This window comes from Ixodes scapularis, unplaced genomic scaffold, assembly GCF_016920785.2.
Source record: "Ixodes scapularis isolate PalLabHiFi unplaced genomic scaffold, ASM1692078v2 PGA_scaffold9__187_contigs__length_104089568, whole genome shotgun sequence".
Lineage (NCBI taxonomy): Eukaryota > Metazoa > Arthropoda > Arachnida > Ixodida > Ixodidae > Ixodes > Ixodes scapularis.
This window is the reverse complement of record NW_024609884.1, coordinates 32,131,726-32,159,398: the sequence shown is the minus strand read 5'-3', so window position 1 is coordinate 32,159,398 and position 27,673 is coordinate 32,131,726. Positions and strand designations below refer to the sequence as shown.

The following is a 27,673-nucleotide window of genomic DNA, read 5'->3' as shown; positions in this document are numbered from 1 at the left end:
TTTTCCTGAACTCTTTAGAAACCATCTTCCCTTTCATCCTATGTTTTTACTTGGAGACAATGCCTTAGTACCACTCAGACGAGTTTTTGATTTTATTAACAAAACTGGATATCTACACCAGTTATAAAAAGTTTCTCTAGCCTAGCATCTGTTTCATTTGATCTTTAAAACACATTTTGTTTGGCACATCATGGCCACCGTTGCCGCTGCGCCATTAAAATCTTAATCCTAACCTAACTGTTGCAGTAGTTGCTGTTGTTCATGTTGTAGTTGGCAATATAGGGCGTCCGTCGTTGATGTTGCCAAATCATTAAAAAAAGATTGCCCGCTGCCCGAGGGAATCGAATCTGAGTTCGCTGCGTGCGAAGCGGAGGCATTACCACCAAGCTATGCAACAGCATTAACAACCCACTCCATACTTAGGGTTTTTGTAGTACCCAATGGCCACTGCACGTGCCATCTGGAAGAACAAAAATAGTCAATAATAAAATGACATTGTAGCACTGTCAATGCCAAGAGCTCGTGCCGGTATATGCGCTTTGTACACTCCAGAACAAAAAAAGAAACAAAAGCTTTCGGAACAAAATGGTCAGACGTCTATTTTATTCTGAACAATTTCGTTCATGCACCATACTGCGTGATTGCGACGTCGATGGCCAACGACTTCGCCGTGATTTGTCGCAGTACTGTGGATTAACACAGGACTGTTAAATTTTTTCGCTAATTTTTTACAGGAAGAGAACTATGCCTTGAAATTTCACACAGTAAAACTGACCTGCTCAGAGCACATTTGGTGAAAGTTCGAGCTTTGTACGTGCAGGAGCCGATTTTTCCCGGCTCGTTTCACAGCGAAAAATCCGCTTGGTACACCCTATTGGGCAGGAGATCGAACTATAGGGGGCACTCTGACCCGCTTGCTTCCCCACACCTCGGTGTTTACTCAACACAAGGCCTGTGCACATGCCCACAGGCCTTATGGGCATGTCCATGGCATCTTCTACAATAGAGCGCGGGGCACAGTGCAATGTAAAAAATACTAACAATCGACAAAATGACGTTAAGTGCTGGATATATCCTGAAAGCAGTCGTAAGAGAATGCGAGCTTGACCCACTTCGGCTTTTGTGCTGAGCTGGGCACCGTGCATGCTGCATTGTTCGTGCAGGCTGGGGTGGCCACAAAAGAGCCCCTTTTCCCCCTCACCGGAGAACACAAACTCCAGCCGAACGCTGACGCAGTGTCATTGTATTTGTTGTCCCCATCCGTGTAGTTCTAAAGTTAACCGCTTGGGGCGTCACGGTCTGTCCTCCTCCCCAATACTCATGGCCATTTCCACCTTTTTCACGAAAAGCTATTGAAACTTAACATGCTCAGGAAGGCTACATAGCACTGGTTCTTAACAGACCATGCAAGCCTATCTATACACCGAGTAGCTAATAAAAATTTTGGCAAGCTTTCATTTGTTTTTTGAAAAATTGGAGAACCTTTCTTCGATCCATTCAAAACATGAGCAAGCTTGGCTCTGGGAGGTTTTCTTCAAGAAACGTAATAAAGACATAAGCTGTTATTTTGAAAAACCTTTAATCAGTAACCAACCAAAGGAAAGAGACCGAGATTGTCAGTGAACATTAGTTGTACAGGTGTGCAAAGGGGAAAGATTGAAGGTAGCAACTGTTAAGAAATAAACGTGTGCTTAGGCATCATACTAATATAGAAGGAAATGTACACATGTAGTGCGTATATTTACAGTCAAATGTAACGCTATCACCAGGGCACTTGACAGCGATCATTTCTGTACTCCAAGCAAAGCACCCCAATCCTAAGTCTGCACTGTGGCTAATTTTGTTCTTGATATCTGTCACTGTAGTTTAATCTCACAAGTGATAGAAGAAGCACACAAAGCTAGCATTATTTATGCCACATTTTATAATTCTAAAAAGTGAATCTAAGTTTGAATATGAATTTGGAAGACTTTGTGACCACCACCCATACTTTCCAGCAAGCAAAAATTCAGTCTACACCCCTCACCCAATTAAACAAAAAAGAAAAAAAAAAAAGATATCAAACAGTCACATAAATGCAATTAATATAACCTATATAGGTTGATTTACTGCGCTCCATATTACGTTAACAACAGTATACAGCAAAAGTTATGTGCACAAATGCACAGCTTTGAAGGGTGCTTCTAATACTTGAGCACCCATGTATTGAGCTTAATTCAAAGTTATGAACCCATATCCATAGCCTTCGCTGCATACTTAGTTCAAAAAGTGAAATGGAGTAGAGGTATGAAAAGCAAATTGCTCGCTTTGACAGCTTCCAAGCCCAAAGATAAACGAGGCCCTGCATCCTAAGTGGGCTGCGGTTCCCACCAGGAGACGATGTGAGCTGCCTCTAGCAGTATAGGAGCATCAGTAAAAGACGGCGTCATGGGTAAAGGCTCCCGCCAGTCTAAAGTCATTGCCAGCCACCACACAGTAGAGGCGCTGTGGTGTAGCCCTGGCAGCAGGGGTCGGGCAGGCACACCTGGCTCGCAAGATGTATTCACGCCCAGCCGGGCTGGCAAACTTGGGCTCTTGGTCCTCTTCACTTTCCGAAGCAGAGTCGCTCCCCTGCAGCATGCCATCATGTTGCACCGTGAACACCAAGACACTCTGCGCTCGAGAGCCCTACTTAAAGGACAACTTGGCACAACCCTTCCTGACTAAACATTTTGGTTTACCATGAATCAAAAAAGTCAACTTTATTGTCACAGAACATCAAACCAAGCATTGAAACTGCCACTTGCTCTATGACAGTAGAATTACCATGACTTGAAGAGACTATGAAACAATATTGGGCTAAAATTTTACCAACTGCACATTGTGCAGAGAATCGCAAGGTACTATCGCGGACAGTATGAGCTGAAACAGCGCTCCGGCCTGTGCACGGTACTACCTGCGCTGCCTGTCGCATCACTCCCTAAACACAGCGCACCCTGAAGCCGAGATAAATTCTCACTAGCGCTCACTGCGCCGCTGCGCTCTTCCGGTCGTCTGCTAGCGAAAATATTGGCCGACGGAACCACCATCACGATGCGTGATGCGTGTGCCGTGTAGCGCAATGTTCACGTTTTCAGCTAACATCTATTTCAGTGCATTTCAAGAAAGCGCCGACGTGGAAAATGCGCTGTCACGTTCGCATCTGGTCGAGGAGCGCTGCCTGACGAAGCTGCCTTGGCCCCCAAAAGGAGCCGATCTGAATATCATTGAAAACATTTGGAGGCGCACCAAGGTAGTCATGTCACGGCGTCCCCTCCACCGCGCCACCGCCCACAAATCGTGAAAAAGCAATCAGAGGTGAATGGGAGTGGCTTCGGACTGAGCCAGATTTCGTGGCCGCGCTCTATGATTTCTTACCAGACAGGAGGAGAGCCGTGGTCGCGGTATAAAATTATTTTGCAAGTTTTACTGCGCCTCAGGACCCTCTGAACCGGACTTCCGCCGATTGGAACAAAGCTTGATGCTACGATTGCAACACATTGTTTGACGCCATTGACCACGCATACAAATTTTGTGGAATGCCTCCTTCATTCCGATCTTCTTGTAGAGTGCAGTTGAACTTTCGCGCCGACTATTTATCTTTTGTGTCTAAAATTGTCCTCTGCAAATATTTCGATTAAGTTTCAATCTCCTTCTCCTGACAAATATATGACTGTTTGTCCCACCACTAGTAATTTGTAAACAAAAATAACTGGTGTCTTGTCAGCAACTTGTTTTGTTTGAAACAAACACGTGGGCACAGTAATAAATACATAATATTTTTTTAACCTTTTCATACCAATCAAGGTTGCAAAACCTTCTCAGTAAAATGTATGCTTACCATATTTTTGAACGTCTGTGATCAATGAAAAAGACAAAAAGTAAATACCTTGGAGCTGGACTAAATCCGGCATACAGATTTTGGCCTATATCTTACGATGTCCTACTTTGTGCATGCACCTATAATCAAACAAAAACAACCTGCAACGTCTTTTGATGTGACTTTCAAGAACGATAATCGCAGCTGAAATTTGAGACATTTTACTATTTCTTCTTCACCAGTCGGCGTTTTTTCTACGGGATTCTGCGCGATAGAGCAAAGTAAATGAATTCCAAAAGCGGAACGACAAGTGTAATCTTTAGTCCCCCTCCCCTCTTGCCGCCCTACCACACACATGCCCGCTGTCGCACCCGCTGTCTCGCTTGCAGACGGCCGGAAGAGCGCAGTGGCGCAGCGAGCGCAAGTGAGAATTCATCTCGGACTAAGGGTGCGCCATGTGTGCGGAGCAAGGCGACGGGCGGCGCAGGTAGTACCGAGCGCCGGCCGGAGCGCTGTTTCAGCTCATAATGTCCGCAATAGTACCATATGAAGGCAAAGTCAGAAATGTGATTTCCGCAGTGAACTTTAGAAGACAAGAGTAGACTATTTTTCTCTCTTTCCCTTTAGGAAGAGCTTACCAACTTTAATAAGATCTGCCCGCTTCCGAACGATGCCAGATCTATCATAGACGAATGCGGCTCACGGACTAGCCATGAGCATCTGTCATCAGTCTGTTTGCACTCAGTAACAATCAATCCATCGGTCAAAACTTAGGGTTTGCATTTGTGGCCAATTTGTGTGGAAACGGAAGTCGCCGAACTCTAGCAATGTCCTGAGCATGGCACATGCTCCAAGCAGTGGCAACTTACCGTAATATCTTGAGATATAGCCCACCTATAATCAAAAGCAAATCGGGTGAAAATAAGGAGTTGAAAATAAGAATTAAACTAACTTTCAGTGTCCAAAAAAAAAAAAAGAAAAGAAGTTGAAAAGTAATAGTTTTAGATTTCGTAACATGCAAAACTTGTGATTGCAGAGAGGTGCGATGAATCAAATTCGACTTTGTTCCCAGTCAGCAACGTTTGCTTATCTCCCGTCGTGGCTAAGTAACACTATTTCTACCGAGGTCACCATTGGCCAGGCCAAGTACTATAAATGGGCTATCGTTCAATACTTAAAAAAAAAAAAAAAATTGGCAGAGACATTTAAGATTGTTTACATGTTGGAATGCGAAAGCATTCCGACACGCAGCACATTCTTACAAGCAGCGCGCCATGTCTTCCTTTTGCACACAGCACTCTGGTGGTGACATCACGCTCCCCCACTGCGCAGGCGCGGCGAACCTTGCCGGCTCCACGGCTTCCGTGACAATGCATCTGCGTTGCTGTGCCTTTCTTTGTGTTTTATTTTTGAGGTGCGTTTGCTTCGACCTTGAGCGCCCTGCTGCCTTCCGTGAAGAAGCATCTGTGTTGCTGAGCTTTTGGTTAATGGGAATTCAGGTTCTGTTTCGCTGCTATAGACGGTTACAGACAACGCCGGCCTCGCTCCATGGGACAGTTAATGCTTTTGCATTAATAGAAAATCATGCCAAAATATGGGTAGGCTATCTTTTAAAGTGGGGCACCTCTCGGGATATTACGGTAGGCACACAGCTGAGATGAACATTGGTGGCACGAGCCGGTGAAAGAATGCCTAATAGGTTGTTTTGGCCACGAGTTGCAGGTTAAAACTGCTCAATACATATTCATCGGTGTTTCCTGTAACGCTTGATGCGTGGAGCTAAAAATGAATGCATGTCTTAAATATTATGAACATTAGTGATTATGTCTAAGCAGTACTTAGAAAATACTGCTTAGATGAAAAATGTTTCATGGTCCCTTTAAGCCCGCTTCAGACGGGGCAACTTTCCCAGCAATTTCGGTGTTGCTGGCTAGTTGTTGCCTGGCTTTCCATAGATCCTGGTGCTGCGACACGAATTGCTCGCATTGCGTCCGGCTCAAAATGGACGAGCAACTCTGACAACTCTGAGACGTTTGAAGCAGCAGCAGCCAATCAGGGACGCTATATTTTCATGGGTACCCTGTACCGGTAATGATGACAAGTGAAGGCTTGGCTCTGGTTGAAATTGGTTGTTTTGGGAATAAAGCATTTCAGAAAGATTTATTAGTATTCTCAATGCCATTTAAAGACATAAAAGCATGTTCATAGCACATAACTGTGTGTCTAAATAGCAGGGACTCAAGCCAAAAAATAAAATGTTTCGGTTATGGTTACTGCTTCCTGTTGATATCGGTTTCGTTTTGGTTTTTTATGGTTTTAATTTTTACTGTTTCGGTTACCAGTTACTAGTGGTGTAAAACTATCGATAGTATCAATAGTCGCCAGAAATCTGACTATCGATTGTAAAAAAACTATCAAAAGTCGACTATAAAAAAACTATCGATAGTCGACTGTCGGAAAATTATTGTTAATCAACTATCGGAAAACTATCAATAGTCGACTATTGTAAATCTATCGATAGTACTGTCGACAATTTACTATCGATAGTTTTGCGACACTAGTAGTTCGCCGTCACTCCCTCTTCTCTTTTTCTTGCTTTATTTTTTCAAATGGCACACCAACTATCCCAAGCACTTACTATCCCAACTTTAGTTCAGCTTTCAGTGATGACGAAGACGGGAGTTTGGGCGAAGAGAGGAGGAAGGGAGGCGAGCAGCGGTGCGGCAACTGTGTTCGCTGTAGTAATGCAAAACTATCAATTGTACTATCGATAGTATCGATAGTCGCCAGAAATCTGACTATCGATAGTAAAAACTATCAATAGTACTATCAATAGTTGACTATCGATAGTTCTGCTACATTATCAATATTTTTGGAAAAACTATCGATAGTATCAATAGTCAATTTATCGATAGTTTTGCATCACTACCGGTTACACGTTCCTAATAACTGGTTTATTTTGGTTTCTCCAATAATGTGTTTTATTGAAATGCTGGACAGCCGTTTTATAATAAACGGTTTAAAGTAGTCCCAGATATCCAACAACAGAAAATTCAAGGAACTTAGAAACGTCTTAGAACTTCTAATTGGGGTAAGTAAGTGGGTGTGTGTGTGTGTGTAATCTGTCGGCGACTTTATACGAAACGTCAATGTAAAACCTTTGATGTTTTTTTTTCTTTCTGTGTTGTTCCAAAATCGTCACTCACGACATGTTTCAGACGAAATGAATGCCAGCTGTTTTGTTTTCTGCCAGCTCTGCATGATGGTCAATTTACCTTGTTTTCATACTGGCTACTGCAGGTCACGAAAATCGGTGGTTCTGATTTTAACTTATTAGTTCATACCCTGAAGGCAAAACATACTAAATACATGTAGCAGTCGTAGGAGGGTGGCAGATTTAAAAATTGGGATTTTTTTATTATAAGCTCGACCAGTAATTCCAAAGAAATGTTCTTAATACTGAAGTTAGACTGAACGGAAATGTATTATCAGATGCACCACTCGCTGACGGTAACTCTGTCGAATGGCCACGAAATTTCAAGATCCCTCCTCGAGGTCATTTTTGAGAAAAACTAATATTTTTATTTTTCGGTTAATATGGGCTATCGGTAAATAATTTACGGCTATGGTTATGGTGTTTATAAATTTCAGATAACGGTTTCATTTTAGTTACGGTTACTGAAAAAATTTTGTTCCTAAACGGGTTTCGGTTACGGCTACGGTTTGAGTCCCTGCTAGATAGAGCAATAAAACTAAAATGCAATGACGATGATGGAAAATCATAGCAATTCGGTTGCTGCGTATGAACCAGGTTGCTGGTGTTGCGACATCAAGTTTCTGGGAGAAATTGCCCCGTCTTAAGTGGGCTTTAACACACTGTGATATGAAAGCTTGTTACTGGCTTATCTCGCCTTTCATTTTTTTCAGAAGGACATCATTTAATTTTTACCCCCTCTTGCACCCCTCAGAGAATTCCTAATTTTGAGCAAGCCATAATGCTGCAGAGTCACTGTAGTCCACCACAGCACCCAGTTTGGATGGAGTTCTTCGAAGTCTATAATTGTACAGAAATACTTTCGTTTTGATGAGCAGATTATATGTTAAGGGGGGACACTACCCAGAGAAAACAAAGTTCTGCCAAAAACATTGATTTTGAAAAATTACATATTTACATCCATCTACATCCAGAGAGTATTCCCAGAAAGTTTCACTTGTTTACACTGCCAAGTTAATTTTTTATAAATTATTTTCTGTCTGCCGAAGCTAAAGAAAAGGTAGGGTTTGGAGCACTGAACAGATTTTTCTCCGTTCCACTTTTTGGTATAAATTCCATTTTAGTCAATCTATCGTTTGATAATGGCAATACAGGGAAGGCTCGTTCTTCTCTTTTCCTGACTGAAATTTAACAAGGAATGCGCCTATGGAGTTTGTTTGTCACTTGACAGATGTCTTTAATAAAAAATATTGACATTTTGTCGGAGACACAGAAGTCTAAAAAGTTGACCAATTTTGCAGAAGAGAAAACTGATAGAAATCAATGACTTTTTAAAAAAAACTTTCCATAGGTGCAACTCCTAGGCAATCTACTACATATCTAGCGAATAAAAATCTTTAATATTGTGATAGTTTTCCAACGATAGATTAACTAAACAATGCAGGAGTGTTGCTGATAGAAGCTGCCTTAATTACCTTCCCACTTAACTGACAGACCTGGAATTTCGTTATAAACCCTCTAGCATGACCACCAGCCTACCCTGTAAATTTCATTAATTTTAAGCCAAGGATCAAAAGTTGACTTTCCCAGGGGGTGTCTCCCCTTAAGAAATCAAAGGCACTTATCGAAATATAAATCCATCCTAACCCTAAATGTTTCAAAATTGAACAGGTTCGCCTTGTGGGGGGAGGCAACGAAACAGCTGCAGACTTGCAAGGAGTAATACGCAAACTTACTTTCTGAGATTCACAAAAGAGCTGCGTGATCGTCCTGCCAATAGGCCCTCCGCCGGCCCCCGAGACCTCCACCTCGGTGTTGTCCACAAGCTCCAAGACAAAGTCGTCGACTTGATTTGCTGCTTGCTTTTTGGTGTCTGCCAGCCGAGCAGTCCCTGATGAATGGCTCCTCCTCGGAGCAATGTAGCCAGGGGAAGCGGCCAGCTTGTCGGCTGCTTCCTGCCCAGCACCAAACTTCTTTCGGAGGCTCTCAAGACGAGCAACTGCAACTTCTGCTTCATACAGCAGGCCTAGAAGTTCCTGGAAAAGACATTCAAGCAAGGACCAATTTGTTATTCATACACCAATGAGAAAGTAGAGAAAAAAAAAAAGTTATTTCGTGTTTGATACAAGAATGAGTAAAGCAACTTCTAAATTCCGTCGAACAAACAGTCTACAGAAACTCTATGCAACTTCTTGTCCACCATGTAGTGTGCTCTTATTTTGCATTCGTGGCTACTCATGGCACAGCAAAAAATATTCAAAATAATTAGTGGGGGCACATTGGTAGGCAGAAAAGAGCCTCGCAAGGCTCCATCCTCTTTGCCTATTATAATGTGTTCAAAGTAGATGCTAGAAGCTGCAGCCTGACCCACCAGCTGGCTATATTGTTTGCACATGCAGAAAAAAAGAAGGAGACCCTGTTTGTTCTTCAAACTAAGTAACGGTGCTAATCGCAAATTATTTTAAGACCATGACATCTGAGGCCCTAAAGTTATTTACCAGGTTTGCATAAACATTGTTATGACTTGCATGCAATGGGTTTTCATTTCAAGTTTGGCATACTCGTTTCGATTTTTAACTTAAAAGGAGACTTGCTGTAAAATACCGTGGGAGCACCCACCTCACTTTCACTGAAAGCTGGGTTAATCTAGGCATGGGCACTTGTCCGGTCAAATCGGGCGCTTAACGTATAATTTGCAGAATTCCCAAGTTTGTGAAATGTTACTAGTGGGCGTTTCCGTGCTATTTTACGGTAAATTTGTTTACGGTAAATATGTATATGTAAGATTACTTATTTATTTCGATGATATGTCTTGTACCCCCTTTCAGCCCAAGAACATTATATGGTCTTCATTTTGCTTGTCTCTATACAGTTGTAGCCTAATAGCATATGATAGTATGTTTAGGCAAGCGCTGCCATTGCGAGTGCGCAAATGCTATACTGAAGGACGACAACCCTGAAACTGTGTGACTGCCTAAAGTATAACAAAATAAATTCAAGAAGCAGCATGTTTACTGGATGCGTACACCATAACAAGAGTGATAAAACAGGCAGAGAAAAGGACTAGCAGAGAAGCGCAAACTTGAGCACCATCTCTCCAAGGCTAGCTCCATCTTGATTCAACTCTGCTTGGAAATACATGAAGAATGAGAGAAAATCACAATTTCCACACTGACTTGGAAATTTACAATATAAAAAAAACTGCCCTTTCCCTCATTATCGTGGCAAAGGTAGCGGTAACACAGAATGTGATGCAGCTAGCACCGCCGCTAGATGAAACGCCGAGCTAGCGCCGCCGTTTCTGCTGCAGTGGCAACCACGGGAACAAGACAGACTGGAATGGAGAAGATTTTTGGAACAGTCAAACCGTGCTTTCCCTGTCAACTGCCTAATAAAAAAATGCCCCGAAGTGGAAAAAAAAAAAAAAAAAAAAAAAGCTGTGGATTGCATTTTCAGTGATGTGAGTGGGCCAAGCTATTTTGGAGCGCCTTTCGGAGCAGCCAAGACAGTGTTTTGAAGTAGCAAATGTGGCTTTTGGAGTAGAAAAAGTGGCTTTTGGAGCAGCCAAGATAGTGTTTCGGAGCAGCAAAAGTGGCTTTTGGCGCAGATATTCTTATGAAAAGAAAAATATTTGTTTTAAGTGCTGTACAAATGCAAGGGCACTTTGTGTTGTGTTGTGTTCTGATGTGACATGTTGTGACAGAACTTGCTGCTTGTATTTTTACTGCTGAGACATCCCACAAGTGTACAGTGCTGTAGGCATTGCCGAGCAATTCCGAAAAACCGCTTGCCAACGTTTTACTGGTGCCCGTCGTGCCAGATTTTCGTCAAAAGTAAGCAAACGTAAAACAATGGATTGCAAGCGTCCCGGCTGGTGCCTCTGTCGTGCAGTCATGTTCACATGCACGTGAGGGCAACTTCGGCAGGCTTGAGCATGCTTCGTCGCACGAGCAGAAACAACAGCTGTTCGATTGAAACCGAAACCATGCCACTCCGCTCCGTCGCCAACTGATTCCCAAAATTGTATGCAAAATGTATCTGTCGAACATACGACAGAAAACAGTCCAGCGGCGCATGCTTGCCGGCCGGCAAACAAGGTACAAGCTAAACACACACACAAAAAAAAGAACCTGAGCGCATCGATGCAAGACATTGCGAGCCAGGGTCAAAAAGTTCTTGGAGCGTTTTGTGCAACGACTGAGCCCGAGACAAACAAGCACGCTGTGCGGGTTCAGCGTGCAGACATTGCCTTCTTTGCTTTAGCTCACTTCTCTTCACCAACTTTCTTTCCCACAGATTTTGCACGTACCGGGGTCCCTCTCGAAAGAAAGCCCACCGAGAGATACCTAGGTAATCAATACTTCGACAGAGCAGTCTTTGAGGTAAAGAGGGATTTTTGTAGTAACGTATGATTTAAACAAGAACAGGAATGTTGATGAACATGCGGTGGTATTAAGTTTCATTTTAGAAGCCATATCTGCAGCGACGTGGGGATGGGAACACCCGATGTCGCGCGACCACGGTGACTGGAAGGCAGGGACCAAATATACTTTTCCCATGGCCGTTGCTTTCTGGAGCAAGTACTTCAGCTCGCAAAGTAACTCACGCCGCGCAAAAACGCGGTTTCGTTTCACAGCATGATGGCATGACTGGTACCGCACATAACTGCGCCTTCGTCCACGTCTGTTGTTCGTGCTGTGTCCCAAGATGAATTCCAACATCTCTTGACAACAATTACTCTCATCGCTGCTGCCAAAAATTCTAGGGTTATACATGTTATACTATGTTTTCGGAGTTTATTTTTCGTAAAATCCGGAGGGTGTGTTTCGGAGTTTATTTCATGCCCAGAATTCGGAGTTTACCGGAGTTCATTTCTGTTTAATTCCCGATTCTCAGAAATTCAGTTTAATTTTGCAGTGTTTCCTAATAAAGATAACAAATAATACCCACGTGTAAAGTTATTATGCTACATAAAAAATAGAATGCGCTTGTATCAATTATTATTTGTTCAGTTGGATTTGGTGTTGGTGCCATTACTAATTTGTCCCACGACAAAAGTTGCACACAAGTGTTGCTTCGGTAAACGCCAATACCTTAAAATCAATAAGCTCCTGGAAGCAGCCGCTGGGAAGCTTGCATTCATCCTATCCTATTCCATCAACCTACCCCACGGCCGTGCGAGGTGGAGTGGTAAAGGATGTAATTGAGAAGATTAAACTGTCCCTCTTCCCCATTTTATGTAATCTCCATGGTCCATAGCTTTCACTGCTACAAAAACACAATTTCTCCTTCCTCTAAAGCACAAATAGTATGGCCCAAACTGGAAACCAAAACAGTGGCTTTTGTCGTGACCCAAAAGTACAATGACCTGCTATCCAGAATCAACCTTGACGAGATAAGCAGTGGGGCCCGTTTTGACAGTGGTCCGAAATTCGAAAGATAACTGTGGTGGCATTTTCCCAGAACCATTGACACTGCGCACTGTTCAAACCTAATTGTAAAATACTGTTTGTTGTAAAGAATATAAAAAACAACCAGCGAGTCTTTCGTGTTGTTAAACAACCATCTAAAGAATATAACAAACAAATATTTTTAATACCACCACTGCCTGAAGTGGTGTACGTACGATGTAGGTATTAATAACCCAGCCTAGACGTGGAGGAATGTTATATAACAGCTCCAACCGAACCCCAGTCATATCAACTCTCAGTTACTTTTGAGGTGTTTCTGTTGATCCTCATACCCAGCTTACTTTGTCCTGTATGGCGGCGTGAGGAATGGGTTGGAAAATGCCGCAAAAATTCGACAAATACACTTAAAACTGCTTATGTGTAGGAATGCGAGAGCATTCCTACAAGCAGCGTGCCACGTCTTCCTATTGCACACGGCGCTGCGGTGGTAACATCACGCTCCCCCACTGCGCAGGCGCGGCGAACCTTGACGGCTTCCGTGACGAAGCATTGCGTTACTGTACTTTTCTTTGTGTTTCTTTTTTTTTTTTTGAGGTGCATTTGCTTTGACCTCGAGCGGCCGCATTGGCTTCCGTAACAAAGCATCTGATATGAAGTGTCGCAGTCAATTTAGGTGCTGCTTTCATGGTTATGGGTTTTTGGTGCCGTTTTTACGCGGTTACAGACGCTGCAGACTCCGCTCCATGGTACAGTTAATGGTTTTGCATTGAAATTCTGAATTTATCGGATAAACAAGGCGGTAAGTTGGGCAAGTTGGTTGAACATCTTCAAATGTGAAAACAGCGCAAAAATTTGACTAAGGACAAGTGAAAGAAGTGCACAGACAAAGCGCTGCATCTTCAAACGTGAAAACAGTGCTTTGTCCGTGCACTTCTTTCACTCGTCCTTTGTCAAATTTTTGCGCTGTATTCACGTTTGAAGTTTATCGGATAAATCCGAATTGACCAAAATTTTACCGGGGGATGTTTTTCGGGTTTATCCGAAAACACGGAATCCTAGTTATACACTAACACGCGGCACTGACGTCACGCCACTGTGGTGGCGTTGCTATTGCCAGGGCGCATGCACAGACGCTCTACTTGACGCGAATCTGGTTACTGCGCACATGCGTCTGCCCACACCTCGTCTGGGCTTGTTTGTAAACAGCACACTGGCCTATACATGCTAAACCAAAGAAAGGCACCTGGGATGCCCCAGCGGACGACTGAGGATTAACTTCAATCACCTGGGGATTTTAATGTGAAACATTCTTTGGCTAGTTGCTCAGAATTTACAGACCCTTAAGTGGTCTCGAATTGACAGACGTAGACTCTTCTCTAGGTGGGTACTCCTGTACAAGTTTCTGCTCGGTGACTGTCCCATCCCAGAAGGTTACCTGCGGCGGTCAAGGCCATTGAAGCTTGATCAGTGCATGCCTTGCACGCACCAGTAGTACCTCCTCCACCCTCTTTGCCCAAGCCCCCGAGATATGGAACTCCTTGCCATTGATGCTAGGAGGGCCCAAAGTGTCGCTGGGTTCAAAAACTTGGCGCGGTACAGTGATGTATGAATCCTGTGACCAGCTGAACTTTGTAGACAACCCACCTCACATGTACGTATGTGTTATCATTATCATGTGTTCTTCACTTGTTAACATACAGCCAAGGAGGCAGCCAATACTTGGTTTTACGCAGTGCTTAAAGTCTCCCGTAAGTTGAGGGGGGTCTCTACAAGAAGGTAAGGGGGGCGAGGGGGGTTCTAACTTCTGATGAGATATACTAGATTCACATAAAATAAACCCTACTGCTGACTCTGCCCACGCTGTACCTGCAACCCTCAAGTTGCTAATCACCAAATGCCACATCCCTAAAAACAAGCTATTTTATTGCAAGATACGATTTTGATGTCACTAATGCTGGGGCTGTTGAAGAGGGTCTTAGACCATCCGTTAAAATCACTGGGGTGTCTGGGACCCCCTGAGACCCCCCAGACTTTAAGCCCTGGCTTGTACGGGCTTCTGCCTTTCGGCTGCCTCAGGCTCTCGGCTGTATGGCAGTTAATAAACTCCCTTGAACCTTTGACCATTTCGTGAAGCCCAAAAATTGAAGCAACCGCGAAGCTCGACGCTGATCGGTTGACGGGGAGAGAGGAGGAACGAAGGAAGCTCGATGCTGATTGGCTAACGGGGGAGGTCACGTGGCCAGAGGTGGGTGAGGATGAGGTGTTCATGTGATTGAGCGAGGGCACACTGACAGAGGAGTGATTGGCGGTATTGCGTCATTCCAGGAACTGCTATAAGTGGGTATGGTATAAGTTAATGAAGAGCGCCGTGAACGTAGGCATTTAGCTGCGCAAAATCTCAGTGATGAACAGCGTGAGCAATGATGTTAGACACCCGAGTTTGAGCACTAGAGACTAATTCCCCACTACACGGACTAACATCAACGTGCTTGGCTATAAAGTGTAACCACTGAGTGATGAAACCCAAACGTTTCACATATGCAACACAATTGCCTAGCGATTTGCCATACATCTTTTTTTTATGTTTGCCATACATAATTTTTTTTGGGAGACAGCTCAGTTACACGGCGCCGTCTCCGCAATGAGTCTCTGTCAGGTTGCGAGCACCTCGGCCGGGATTCGAACCCACCACCTGGGAATCTGTAGGCTGGCACTTTGCCTCGGAGAAACCGAGGTGGCATGTGCCGTGATTAGTGTCAGACATGTTGGAAACTAGAAGACTCCAACAAAGCTAGCGATACCATATATGCAATTGTCTTGAAACCATGTGCTCGAAACGCAGAAGGTAAACGAAAAAGCTGAAGCGCTGAAGGCCAAGGTGCTGAGAGAGTCAGGTCTGCAAGGGCGTGCAAGGGGACGGTCCAGTTGCACCGGCTGCGACGCCGCGCCACTAGGAAATGTGGGCAGACCATGTCACCGACTTTTAAACATGGTGGCCTTCCCAGATGTGTGAATCCGAGGGTCTTGCGATAATATATTTATCCACAAAACTAAGGCATTGTTTAGAAAACCCATTTAGCACAAATATAGTAACATCCAATAAGTTCTAACAGTATAGTTATCTTATATTTGATTTTTTGCATGCTGTAGTGCTAGATTTTGAGTAAGGCACCCACTGGAGGCCAGCGCAAGGCCCCCAGTTCAGATGCTACTCTTGCATCAGCATTTGGCTGCATCAGCCGAATGCTGATGCAGTACTTGCATCTTCTATCACTGAAGTATGAAACTGGAAACGGTTAGGTGCCAGCCATATACTAACACATTCCATGTTAAACTTCCGCTCATGTGACTAGTACCAACTAATTCGACTTGCCACTTGAGGTGGCAAGTCATCTGCTGCAGAAGTCTATTTATCCCCCCTAAAACTTTTCGGGGCTGTCTTCTCTCTGCCAAACTTTCTACTAAGTGTTATTCAAGTCATAATAAATTTTAAAACTGAAATAGGCTTACGCTTTGGAATCGTTCATTCTTTGCATAGAATCCATCTTCATGCGTTTTCTTATTACAACGCATCCAGATTCTGAAACGTTGGTAAAGGAGTGAAGGGGAGAACAAGTTGGAAGACACCTGCACACTTCTTATGAGTTGTGAATGCAAAAGCATGAATGTCCAATGGAACGCCGCGGAGTTTTGTGGCGCGAGTAATGTTTTTGAGTTGTGCTGCGGGGTATGTTTTAGAGTTTTGTGATGAAATTGCAGCGGGTTAATTTTCTAGAGTTCCTTCATTCACATGTCGGCTGTAGGCCTGAAACAATGGGGCCAGCCTCTTCGCGCGTTTCGTTGCATTTTTCCGGTCTTAGTTCGTCTGCGGTGTACTTGAGTGGAGGGCCACGTTTTGCTGCGGCCGAGGTCGTGGCCGTCTGGTGCCATCTTCGCTCTTGCCTCGGCTTCCCCACTGCGTACATTCCGCCTTGCCTTTGTCAGCACCTGCTGCCTGCGAATTAATGCTCCGGCCTCGCGTTGTCGGAGGACCTTGCACTCTTGCCGCCCGAGACGCTTTGAATCGTGATCGGCTTGCGCCGCATGCTTTAGGATGGCGTTCTTCTGTTTCCTATCGTGTGTTGAGCCGCTGCTCGTTCAGGACCGGCGTGTATTCGGAGACTTGACAACGATTGTGGATTTGCCGGCCTGCCTCCTCGATTGGTATGCTGCGTTATTCTGCTCCCTTAGTTCGTCTGCGGTGTACTTGCATGGACAGGCAGGTTTCCCCTGTCGAGATGGCGGCCGCCGACGATGTGGATGCTTGAGGCAACGCCATGTTTGTTGGCGTCGAGACGAGCAGAAGCACCGGCGACAATCTGTATTTTAAAGGTGGTGCCACGTTCGTCGGCGGCGAGACGAGCAGAAGCACCGCCGACGATGTGGATGATGAAGGCGACGGCATGTTGGTCGGCGGCGAGACGAGCAGAAGCCTCCAAGCACGCGCCAACGTGTCCGTTTTAACCGGCGCGGGCCCGTAGTGGCATGGGGTTGCAGCGGTTAGTTTTATAGGCGCGCTGGCGGCACAGACACGCAGTGCCATCTGGCGGCAATCGTTGAAACTGACGCGCGCAGCGGCCAATGGGAGCCTCGTTGCCACACGTCAGACAATGGGATCTTTGGGATCACGGAAACTTGGTGCTGTTTTCACGCTTCAAACTGATGACGTAGGCTCACACCATGGGACAGTTAATGCTTTCGTATTAAAATACCACGTGACCAGCGCAGACGACTAAAACAATTCCGGTGCTCGTTCTGTCGGAAAAGTCTATGGATCAAAGGATTTCACTACCCTGCTCCTTTGGGAGCATATAGAGTGGCACTATAGCTAACTAACCAGCGCAAGCAGACCTTACAACATTAAAACAATGAGAAATATTGTGAAATATCTGAGGACTGTCAGCATTTGACTCAAAGGTCAAAGCAAATACTAGTACACTATTTGAATCAATAATCGAAACTTTCCTAAATTTGGACAAGTCAATCCTAGCGATGTGGCAGCGTAGTGAGGCCAGAGGTTTGGAGAGAAAGAGAAATGGACTATGGAACCAATATTGTGCCAAACACCGCACCCCCCCCCCCCCTCTCCATTTTGGTGAAATACTGCGGGATGTCAAGTATGTCAATGATACAACAGGTTTTTGTGGGAGTTTATTAAGGCTGAAAGCACCCAAAGTTAATCTTTCAAAATTTAACTAGGGCAATGTTTTCCTAAAATTTGGTAGAAAAAAAAATGATCAGAAATAAAAATAAGAATCACTGCCTAGACATATAGACAGTGATAAGAAGTGTGTCATGCAATCTCTGGCTCTGTTTCTCTACATTTGTGGTTTTATTCTTGTTTCTCATTAGTATTAAATGTAGTTTGTTTTGCTGATTGTCTAAAACTGTTGCTGCTGCTCTCCAATTCAAACAAGCATGCGGCAGAACAGCTGTAGGTGCTTCAACTATGCACTCTTACCCTAAACTTTGGCTCTTTTGTCCGAAGCTGTGCTGCAATCTTGGTTACGGCTTGCTCCAGGAATGTGGTGAGGGACCGTGGTCCATTATGAGCTGCACGACACATAAAAACAAATTAAAATTAAAAACTTTCAAACAGCAATCAAATTTTTCTTCCAAAATCTAATTTTTCAATGCAAATAAATGGCTGCCATATCAATTATATAGTATATGAGAAGCCTTAGACTGGTAGCCAATGTCTCTCTAAGAGAGACAGCTTCCACAACAGCCATAATGCTAAGCCTATATATTACACAGCCCGTATTCAGCACCTTATACACAGCTCTATAGCCTGCATTAAACTGTACTTCGGTGTTAGGTGGCCTCACGGCTTAATTTGAGCAATGAGGTAAAGTAACCTAGAACAGCAGTTCTCAAACTCTGAGTTGCTGCAGACCCCCCCAACTATCTTAGGAGTCATTTGCAGACTTTCAGTGAACATGTTTATATGATGTGTTGCATACACCGAGAAAACTTGCGTCGCTGGAAATCAGAGAATGTCGAAGTTGTCAATCCAACTAAATATAAATCATACTTATTGTTTTCCACATCCTGTGGACGAATGTTTTCCATATCCTGCACACAAATTGTTTTCTACATCCTGCGGATGTTTCGGACATACATCTGCTTTCAAGAACTCCCCATTGTGCATGCAGTCATTCACTGGAATAGTCTCCCTGACAACATAAGCTCACTTTCAGACCCTGCTGCATTTCGAGCTGCTATCCTACATTACTTGGTGTCCTATACCATGGAATACCATGGAATACCCATTCCACACTAAGCATGCCACCCCCAAAATTTGAAACGTCTGAAAAAATATGCACAGTACATATATATATATGTAAAATTGATGACCTCACATGTGCCCATCCCCTAGTTCTTTGCAATTATCTCCAAATTTTTAGTGGTTGCTTGCTCGGTAATTTACGGTAGTTTTTATTCCTCATGACGTTCTTACCTAGTGTTTTACATTTTTGTACAATACACAAATTTTCATTTCTGGTGGCGCTCTTCCCAAAAAAGTATTCAAATGTAAAAACTGCGTTGTATTTCTGCTGAACTTGTTCGTGGCTGAGAGAATGTGAGATCCTTTGTTTCATGTATGTGCTTTTAAAAGTGGTGTTTATAGTGTACTTTGACTAAATCCCCCTTGTGTAATGTCCAGGAATAGACCCTCCAGGTATTTTGAACAAATAAATGAATAAATAGTAGTCTTGTGCGAATAGTGAATTTTGAGTTCGAAGCGAATAGTGGTTTTGCCCGAATTTTTTCGATTCGAATATCGAAGTTTTCCCACGCCTTTCACTACCATTGCATAATACTTAGACAAAAACCCAGATAAACTTGTGAAGGTTGTTCCACTTGTTTATTTATAAACTAAGTTTGATCTATCTATATTTATGAACTGTGACCTCAGAAGGTCTGGTGTCTTGGGATGGCAAGTAAACGACAGATTTGACATAAAATGAATCCTGTAGAGATGGCCAACTATACCCAAAGAAGTGAATTTACAAATCTTGTTATATAAAATATACTTTCTTTAATCTAGAGTTAAAAAAGAATGAATCGTGCACGATGAATGCAGGTTGTAAGGGCATCTCTGCCTAACATAGTATAATACTCTTGCGTAACAGTTTAATTTTGAAACTTTAACTACAATGTAGATATCACACAGTCGGCACAGGTTCTCCATCCCGCTTTGAATGTATGCTTTACTTCCAAGCACGCAATTACGATATTCATACTTTTCCAAGTGTTTATTGCGGCAGGTTACCCTTTGAGTGCGCTTCTTACCAAGCACTGGTGCGCTGCGGAGAAGCAACACCCGCAGAGCTCGCTTCCGCGGGTATTGCTTCTCCGCAGCGCACCGGTGCTTGGTGAGAAGCGCACTCAACGGGGCTAACCCGCCGCAATCAGCACTGCGAAAAACGCGAATAGTGCAGTTCTTCTCGAAGCGAATATCGAATAGTGTATTATTCGGAACTACTATTCGAAATTTCGAATATTCGCACAACCCTAATAAATAAAACTTGGACTAAGGGGTCTCACAGCGGAAAGCGAAAATGGCAACGCATATACCCAAGTGCTTTCTCCAATTGAAAGACGGTATTAATAATGCACTTGCAAGAGCACCCTGCAACTCGTGAGAAATCTACTACTACAAAGACAGTCAGATTGACGATTTTAACCTTTCTCAATGCCTTCAGTACCCCGGTGCAGCGGTCCCCGAACCAATGCGGACCCCCACCAATGTTGCTGGAGTCTGACAACCAGTTGAGGACTGCTGATCTCGAAAATATAATAAATATTTGTGGGTGCTGCTTACAGTTTTGATTTACATAAGATTTTAACTTTAGCTTATGATCATAGACTTGAAATTTGATACTTACCGTTGTCAATAATATGTGACAGAGCACAGTGAATCAAGATCGGCATCAGGTGTTTCACAATTTCAGCTGGGCGCAGAGACAGCAGGTAATAAAGAACCTGCAAGATAGGCATTTTGTGTGAAATTCACTAGCTAACACAAACATGCTTATTTTATTTCATATGACTACAACGCTTTTCAAAATATAAAACTCAAACAAGGAAGATGTAGTTCCAGGGTGTCTACCAAATTATTTCTTTCAAATTCACTGACCTCTCCAGGTATCCCCTGATTATTTCAATTAACTTCCCTGATTATTACAAAATATATCAAAGCTGAGAACTGGTTATACAATATACAGGGTGTTTTTTTGTTTTTTTTTCAGAATTTACAGATGTGTTTTAAAAGAAGTCGCGAAAGCTACACTAATGGGGTGAGGCCAGGGGGCATAATATAGGAGACTAATGGTCATGAGGAGGTCAAGGTCCTCCTTGCTTGATGGAGCCCCCCATTTTTTCTCTGGCCCTCCCCACCTGCCTGATGTGGCAGTGTGGACTCTGAGAGGTGACTCTGCCAATAGAAGCAGAGCGCCGTTACCTCAGCCTTTTGAGCCTTCGGGTCAAGCGTGTTGGCGAAACTATCGCACATCTTTCAAGAGTGCACTGTGTTACTGCTTGTTTCCCAAAAAAAGAATCTCAAGGCAGTTCTCGGATGGACTTGCCGTAGCTGCAAATGCAGCAAGCTACACAGTGGGTTTGACAAAGCACACTCGTTGGATAACAAAGAAACCCACATCTGGCAGCATCTGATCACCTATTGCCTTCTTGACAGTTCTGTGGATAGTGGAAGTTGGCCTCTTGGTTTTGTTGAGCACTCCACAAACCTAACCAAGCTTGGAAGAACCTGAAGTGAGCTTGAGACCACCCTGCTGTTTTTAAACATTAAATTTTCAAAATATGGGGGACCGGTGATCACTCCCCCACTGCTCCCCTGTTCCGATGCCACTGCACGTCATGGACAATATGAGCGAAACACCTAATCGAGCCTTTTTCTGCATTTGCAATCCCCACAACTTTACCTTACTGTAAAACCCTTTATTTTCGCGGCCCCTATTTTTCGCGAATTGGTCACAGAGGACATAATAGCCGCCACTAAATTTCGCGAATTGCAGACGCCCTCATATAAACTCTTAAGGATCAAAATTTTCGCGTGCCCTTAAATTCCGCGAATATTTCAATTCGCGAAAATTAAGGGCTCGCGAACATTAAGGGTTTTACAGTATCTCTCAACTTGTCATACAGTTTATAGAATGGGCCCTAAGCTTCCCATTCCATCAAACAGTTTGGAACAAAGTTTATTAATACATTGGCAAAATAATGAAGGACTTTTGCAGCTCATATTGTTCACAATAGTACTACCTCAGAGTGGGCAAACAAACTTGTAGAAATTTATCATTTTTTGTAATACATACATGAACCTTTGATTATCATTTCAGCTTCATGAATATGCCTTCATGAGCAGATGGCCATCATTGGCTAGTTACTTGCTTCCGACAATTCCCCCTGATTGCCAATAACTAGGGTCACCATATTCCTCAAGGTAGGAAACTGGACACCCAGCCCGGGGGGAGGGGGGGGGGGGTACAAAAGATTGAGATTGGGAGAACAAATTTAATTAAATAACTGGTCCTATATCTAAACTTTTCCATACTGCACTAAGCCCTGGAACAGTCACACTCACAGTTCAGTTCCACACACCCATTTGGAAGGTGTTTGTGCCCGGGCAAGAGCAGTTCTAAATTTTACTCTCTGGGTAAATACTTTAAGGTACCTATGGTACTTTTTGTAAACTATGCTTATAACGAGTAGGCATAGTTTCCGTTTGCTTAAACCCGCTTGGTGCCAATTTCAAAACTATGCACTCCTGCAAAACCGGGACATGATTCTTTATTGGGAGAAAAAGACGGGACGGCAGAAGCGGACCTCAAAAACGGGACTGTCCCGGCCAAAACGGGACGTCTGTCACCCTACCAATAACACACCAAAAGGCTTCACTTAGAATGACTGAACCAAACCTTCTCTGCTTCCTTGGTGTCATCAAAGAGGCGCTTCTGGCGGTGCGCAGGAACGGCCCGTGCTGTGGACCACACCTCTTGCCATGTGTTGCCAGGCAGCTGCATGCGGTGACTCAGGTGACCTTCTTCCAGCGTCTTTCCTGTCACTGGGTCTACCACAGGAGCTATCCAGTCCCGCGGTGAATACCATCGGACAAAGTCACTCAGCGTGGCCCCAGGATTGGCAGCCTGAAAGCAGAACCATAACAAATATGCTCAGAACCTTAAATCTATCAATTTTAACAGGCTTTCTGCATATGCATGGATACGTCCTTAACCCCGAAATCACCATACCACTCCTTTAGCAGATCTTAATTCAAGGTTCTTTAAGACGGTTCAATGCTGGCTCTTCAAGCAGCTTGCTATCACAATCAGCTTTTAACCTTGAGCCTGGCAGTAAATTTTAATGCAGAAAGAAAACTAAAGCATAAGAGCACTTGAGCATATTTGTGTGAACCGCAAGTATAGTATAGATGTAATAGCACGAAAAGGAGATGAATAACTTGACAGTAGTGCAAAAGCATGTATGAGCACAAAGAAAAATATCAAAATGTGCCAGGAGGAAGCTTATAATTGCTTTGGTTAAATATTACTATATATAATCACTTTAAGCCAGCAAAAATATTACACACAACTTTATGCATGTCGTAATTACCCGGCATTAAAGGCTACTAATCCTAAAATTCCCAGCTCCCAGCCGTAATGTGGTCCAAAAGCTGGTGAAATCTAGAAAGTGGTACCAAAGGCCTTTCTTTTTTCCATTTTAATTTGCTATTACATTGATTGTTTTCCCAAAGTTATTCAAAAGAAGCACCCTTTCATGCCTTGCCAACTCTGTGATAATACAAGATGTAGTTCAAATAGTGTCCACCATATTTATTTTTGATATTAATAAGCCTAGGGCACAGGTTTCAAATTATTCTAAAATAATGTATAATGCCAAGGAGGCAGATTAATTGCTTTTTAGACAAAGAGTGCTTGCTCATGGCAAGTTTATACACTATTTCCTTTGATAATAAAGTCCATAATTTTTAACTGTAAAACATTTTATGTCAACAGAAAAGAAAGAAAAAAAAAATTGGACATTAGCTGATGTAATTCTGCGAAGATGTCCTGCAGTGCTAGTTTTCAGTGTGATCGTACAATCTAAAGTTTCTATGCTCTCATTTTATGTAATTACAGAAAGATATTCTGTGATTTCTGTGTTTCTACATCTTGAAATAGTATTTTCAAGGCTCTACTCCATACAAACTCCAATCATCTCCAATAGCAGTGTTATATCAAACTGCAAAAGATAACACTTCCAGTTCTTAAAGCTTAATCTATCCAGCCTTCAAGTTTACACACCATTTATATTCAATTTACACCTATTATAATGAGCACAAACCCCTTTTGACTGTGGACTTCCATGACCAAAAATATTGGCACAATGGGACCTTTTTTGTCCCCATTTTGCCAATAATGTTTGGTACCACACATATCTGAAATTTTTTTTGTGCTGCCACCTATGCAATGGTTTCTAAAGCAAAATTATTCCCTATGTTTGGGGATAGATGGTGCTTCCTCCGAAGCAATAAAAGGAGCAAGCGTTTAAAGACGCACTCCCCAAGACCAACTGAAGAGTGGCACGTCTATACATGCCACGCCACGCCCTGCCGCCTCGCCCCTCAAGCTGCAGTGAAAATTTCTGCGTGTCTGAGAACGCGCTCCCCTATTCCGGGGTTAAAGGTGATCGGGCAACTTGATGTCTTAATTGCAAAAAAATACCCTTTTTTGAAGGTCATTAGATAGAAGTTTAAAGCTTATGTTGCAAACACAAAATGTGAGACTCTTAACCCTTTGACGGTCAAGCTTTTCCCCAAAAGATGTTCACGAGCGGTCGGGTTTTGTTTCCAAAGAAATATTATAAAGAAAAAATCAATGCACAGGTTTTAACTAAATTATTTAGCGGGAGCGTGTAGAGTGCTTCCACACTGAGTTTAAAAGCATCAAATTAAAATATTGAAGGCGAAACATTGTCACCATTTTTCCATTAGGTTTTATTTTTGGTGCATTTGCTTCCGCGACATTCCAGCGGCTTCAAATTCCTAACCAAAGGTACTTTACAGAGCTTTTCCATCGGATGATAAGCTCTCATCATCTGAATTTAATTCCGAAAAGCGTTGCAAGTCTGGATCAAAAGAGCCAGTGCTCCCATTTGCACTACCGCCAGAGCAGCCCGTATGCAAAGTGAGCATCACGTGAATAGCCCAGCAAAGCGAAACACCATGTAAACATAAAGTTTATAGTTCACCGAAGACATAAAAATAGCAACACCTCCTCCGATGTGCTCAGTTTCGCATTTCGGTGGCCACTTTCAAATGTGTAATCACAGCCGTATATTTCAAAAAGTGCAAGAAACTGAGCCTAGAGCAACAAGTTAATTTCCTCAAAACATTTTAAATAATTTTTAATCATAGAAATACGATAAAACCAGAACCGAAACTAAACCTGCAACTTTACTGATCCGCCATCTTGTTGTGACGTCAGATGTATAAACATCAGCACATGGGCAGCTTGATTCTGTTTCACTCAGCGTCAGAAGCAGTCAAAAGGCCCTTGCGATCGTCCGTGGAAAATAACGGACTATGTGTACGTATAAACTTCAAAATTTACTTTCTCGAAAGAAAATTATTATTTTGACAAGTTATTTTTGTAGACATAATCAAGGGTGGATAGTTACTGGATGGTGAAAATTTTATAAAAATCGATTTATATTTTGCCAGAGCTCCTGCCCTTAAGAGTGTTTGCACTAATAACACAAATCTCCAAAAAAGTTGGTCACTATAATCCCAAGCAAATCTAAAGGCTAAGACTTTCGAAGGACCAGAGGTTGCAACTATACTGACGGTCAGACTTGTACGTAATTCGTTACAAGTAACGGAATTACTTGTAATCCCTTACATTTATCGGTAATTTAGTAACGGAATAATTACATATTTTCTAGAGTAATTTTAAAGTAATTCCCTTACATTTTTGACGTAACGGATTCCTTGTAATCCGTTACATTTTTTTTTTGTCAAAACAGCCCCCCCCCTCATTCTAAATAAAGTTTTTTTGTTGTTTTTTTGTAAAATCGAGCGCAGTGACACTGTCACGGGAATCGACCACAGCAAAGGGAGGCTTGGCACTCTTCAGTTCCGCAAAGCCTTTTTTTGCAACACCAAGCCCCTGAGTCTATCTTTTTTTTTAGACCCTAACATCAATGCAAAAAAATCCAAATAAACAATTCTACAAAAAAAAAGGGGGGGGGGGGGGGCAAGTTATTTCCGCTTCTTTTTTAGTCCCTTTGTTTTTTTCTTTGTGATCGAAGACGGGGAGAGGAGGGCACCAAGTGATTGTGCGCCTCTTCGAGAAGCTCGAGGCAGTAAGCGCGCCGAAAAGAATTAACAATGTCCTTCTCGGATATAGTGACTACGACCATTTTCATAAAGTCACAACACGAGACAACGCTCCCTCTACCCTACCCTTTTTGTGAGTCAGCTTTTTGCGAGCACTTAGAAAATGGTAATAGTCTTCCTTTCTTCTTCTTCCTGTTTTGCCCCAGCAGGACGCATCTTAACTCAAGCAGATATTTTTACAAATAAAACATAACGGCGGCTGACGTAGACTTGATATTCTGGGCTTGAGGAGAGAGTGAAATTCGTGAGTGGGGCCATAGCGCTGCTTACTTAGTACTCTACCCTTTGCTGCCCGTGGCATCAGTGGACGTCTATCTGGAGAACACCGGAGTAAACTGCAGTCGGTCCGTGCTCCGTGCGTTTTTGAACGGCACCAAGAAAGGTACACACAGCAAACGTGCGTCTACATTTTCTTGTTTTAACTGACGTTCTAATTAATTGTTGTTATGAGTGTCCTTCTTTTTCTTTTATTACTTATATTTATATACTGGAAACTTTTTTTTATTGACCAACGTCTCAAGTGAGGCTCGAACTGTTCAGAACCAAAGGAAGAAGAATATCGAGCCAAACCTTATTTATTATTTAATTATCACCTTACTGTTACAACTATGTTTTGCTATTGATGACTTCTACAACTTCGCCATTTAGACAATGGAGAATTTTAGTAGATCGGTCAGATGACTCCGATAACAATATCCGATACTTCGCCGCCGTCTTTGCGTATGCATCATATCGTTATCGGGTACCGTTATTGCGAGTATCGGAGGTATCGGAATGATCTACTAAATCTCTCGAATAGCAGGAACGGCTGCAACGACGAAGCTTTGCTCTACATTCGAGGTAAATAGTACTTCCCTTGCTTCGTTGAAAAAGCTCAATGCAGAGCATGAAGCATTCGTGAGGAAAAATAGGGCGCTCCCATCCAGTGCCTCAGCTTAAATGGTTTCAGCGTAGCAGTCGACATATTGAGTAAGAAATAACGCAACATGTCTGACGAGACTTTCGAGAGTTAGCTGTTGCTCAAAATACTCAAGGTCATTAAATGGAACAGGCGGCAACAATAAGAAATTGAATAACCCTCTTCCATTTGTTTCTTACTTGAAGACAATAATGTTAAAAGCAACGCCACGAAAGTAACGGATTACTTTTTGGGGTAACGGTCAGTTACTTTCATGGGAGGGTAATTGTAATTGTAATAAATTACAATTTAGCTTCGAGTAATTGTAAATGTAATTCCTTACTATTTTTCAGTAACGTGTACAAGTCTGCTGACGGTAACCACCTACTTTGAAAGCTTCCATGTCTGAGAACAGGCAAGCACTCTGCATCCGAGCTCGCAGCACAGCGCCTTCAGGATTGCTCCCAAGTTTTACCAGAGCATCTGCATGTTGCTCCAGCATATCCTCAGTCATTGGCGAAGGTTCCTAGAAAACAGTAAAAAATACAATTCTGCATCCCTTGTTAAGCACACAATGCCACTATGAGAATGACATCTAGTGTAAGAAAAACTTGTTGTGAGCACCACTGCAACCAGATGGTGCCACCAGGCGGACGCAATTGAGAGGGACACTTTCCGGTCGGTGCTCGAGAGAGCTAGATGTTTAAACCATGTAACCATGTATACGTCCTTCCATAAATAGCGTTACGTGTCCAAACCTGAGCCTGAACCCGACAGACTGTACTCATCTAAGCATGCACAGTGTGTATACATATGTGAAAACATTATAAATTAATGTATTATCTCAGTG

General features: G+C 43.0%; 1 protein-coding gene across 1 annotated transcript in view; it reads right to left on the bottom strand.

Moving 5' to 3' along the window:
- Nucleotides 1-1,562: 1,562 nt before the first annotated feature.
- LOC8034357 (rab3 GTPase-activating protein catalytic subunit) overlaps nucleotides 1,563-27,673 on the bottom strand; it is a 284,365-nt gene continuing 258,254 nt past the window's right edge. The window contains exons 19-24 of the mRNA XM_040222765.3: nucleotides 27,212-27,349; nucleotides 22,447-22,674; nucleotides 20,395-20,491; nucleotides 17,964-18,055; nucleotides 8,789-9,088; nucleotides 1,563-2,610 (exon numbers count right to left, since the gene is read on the bottom strand). Coding sequence (XP_040078699.2) covers nucleotides 2,410-2,610; nucleotides 8,789-9,088; nucleotides 17,964-18,055; nucleotides 20,395-20,491; nucleotides 22,447-22,674; nucleotides 27,212-27,349 — 1,056 coding nt within the window. The 3' untranslated portion in view covers nucleotides 1,563-2,409. The remainder of the gene's footprint in view (nucleotides 2,611-8,788; nucleotides 9,089-17,963; nucleotides 18,056-20,394; nucleotides 20,492-22,446; nucleotides 22,675-27,211; nucleotides 27,350-27,673) is intronic.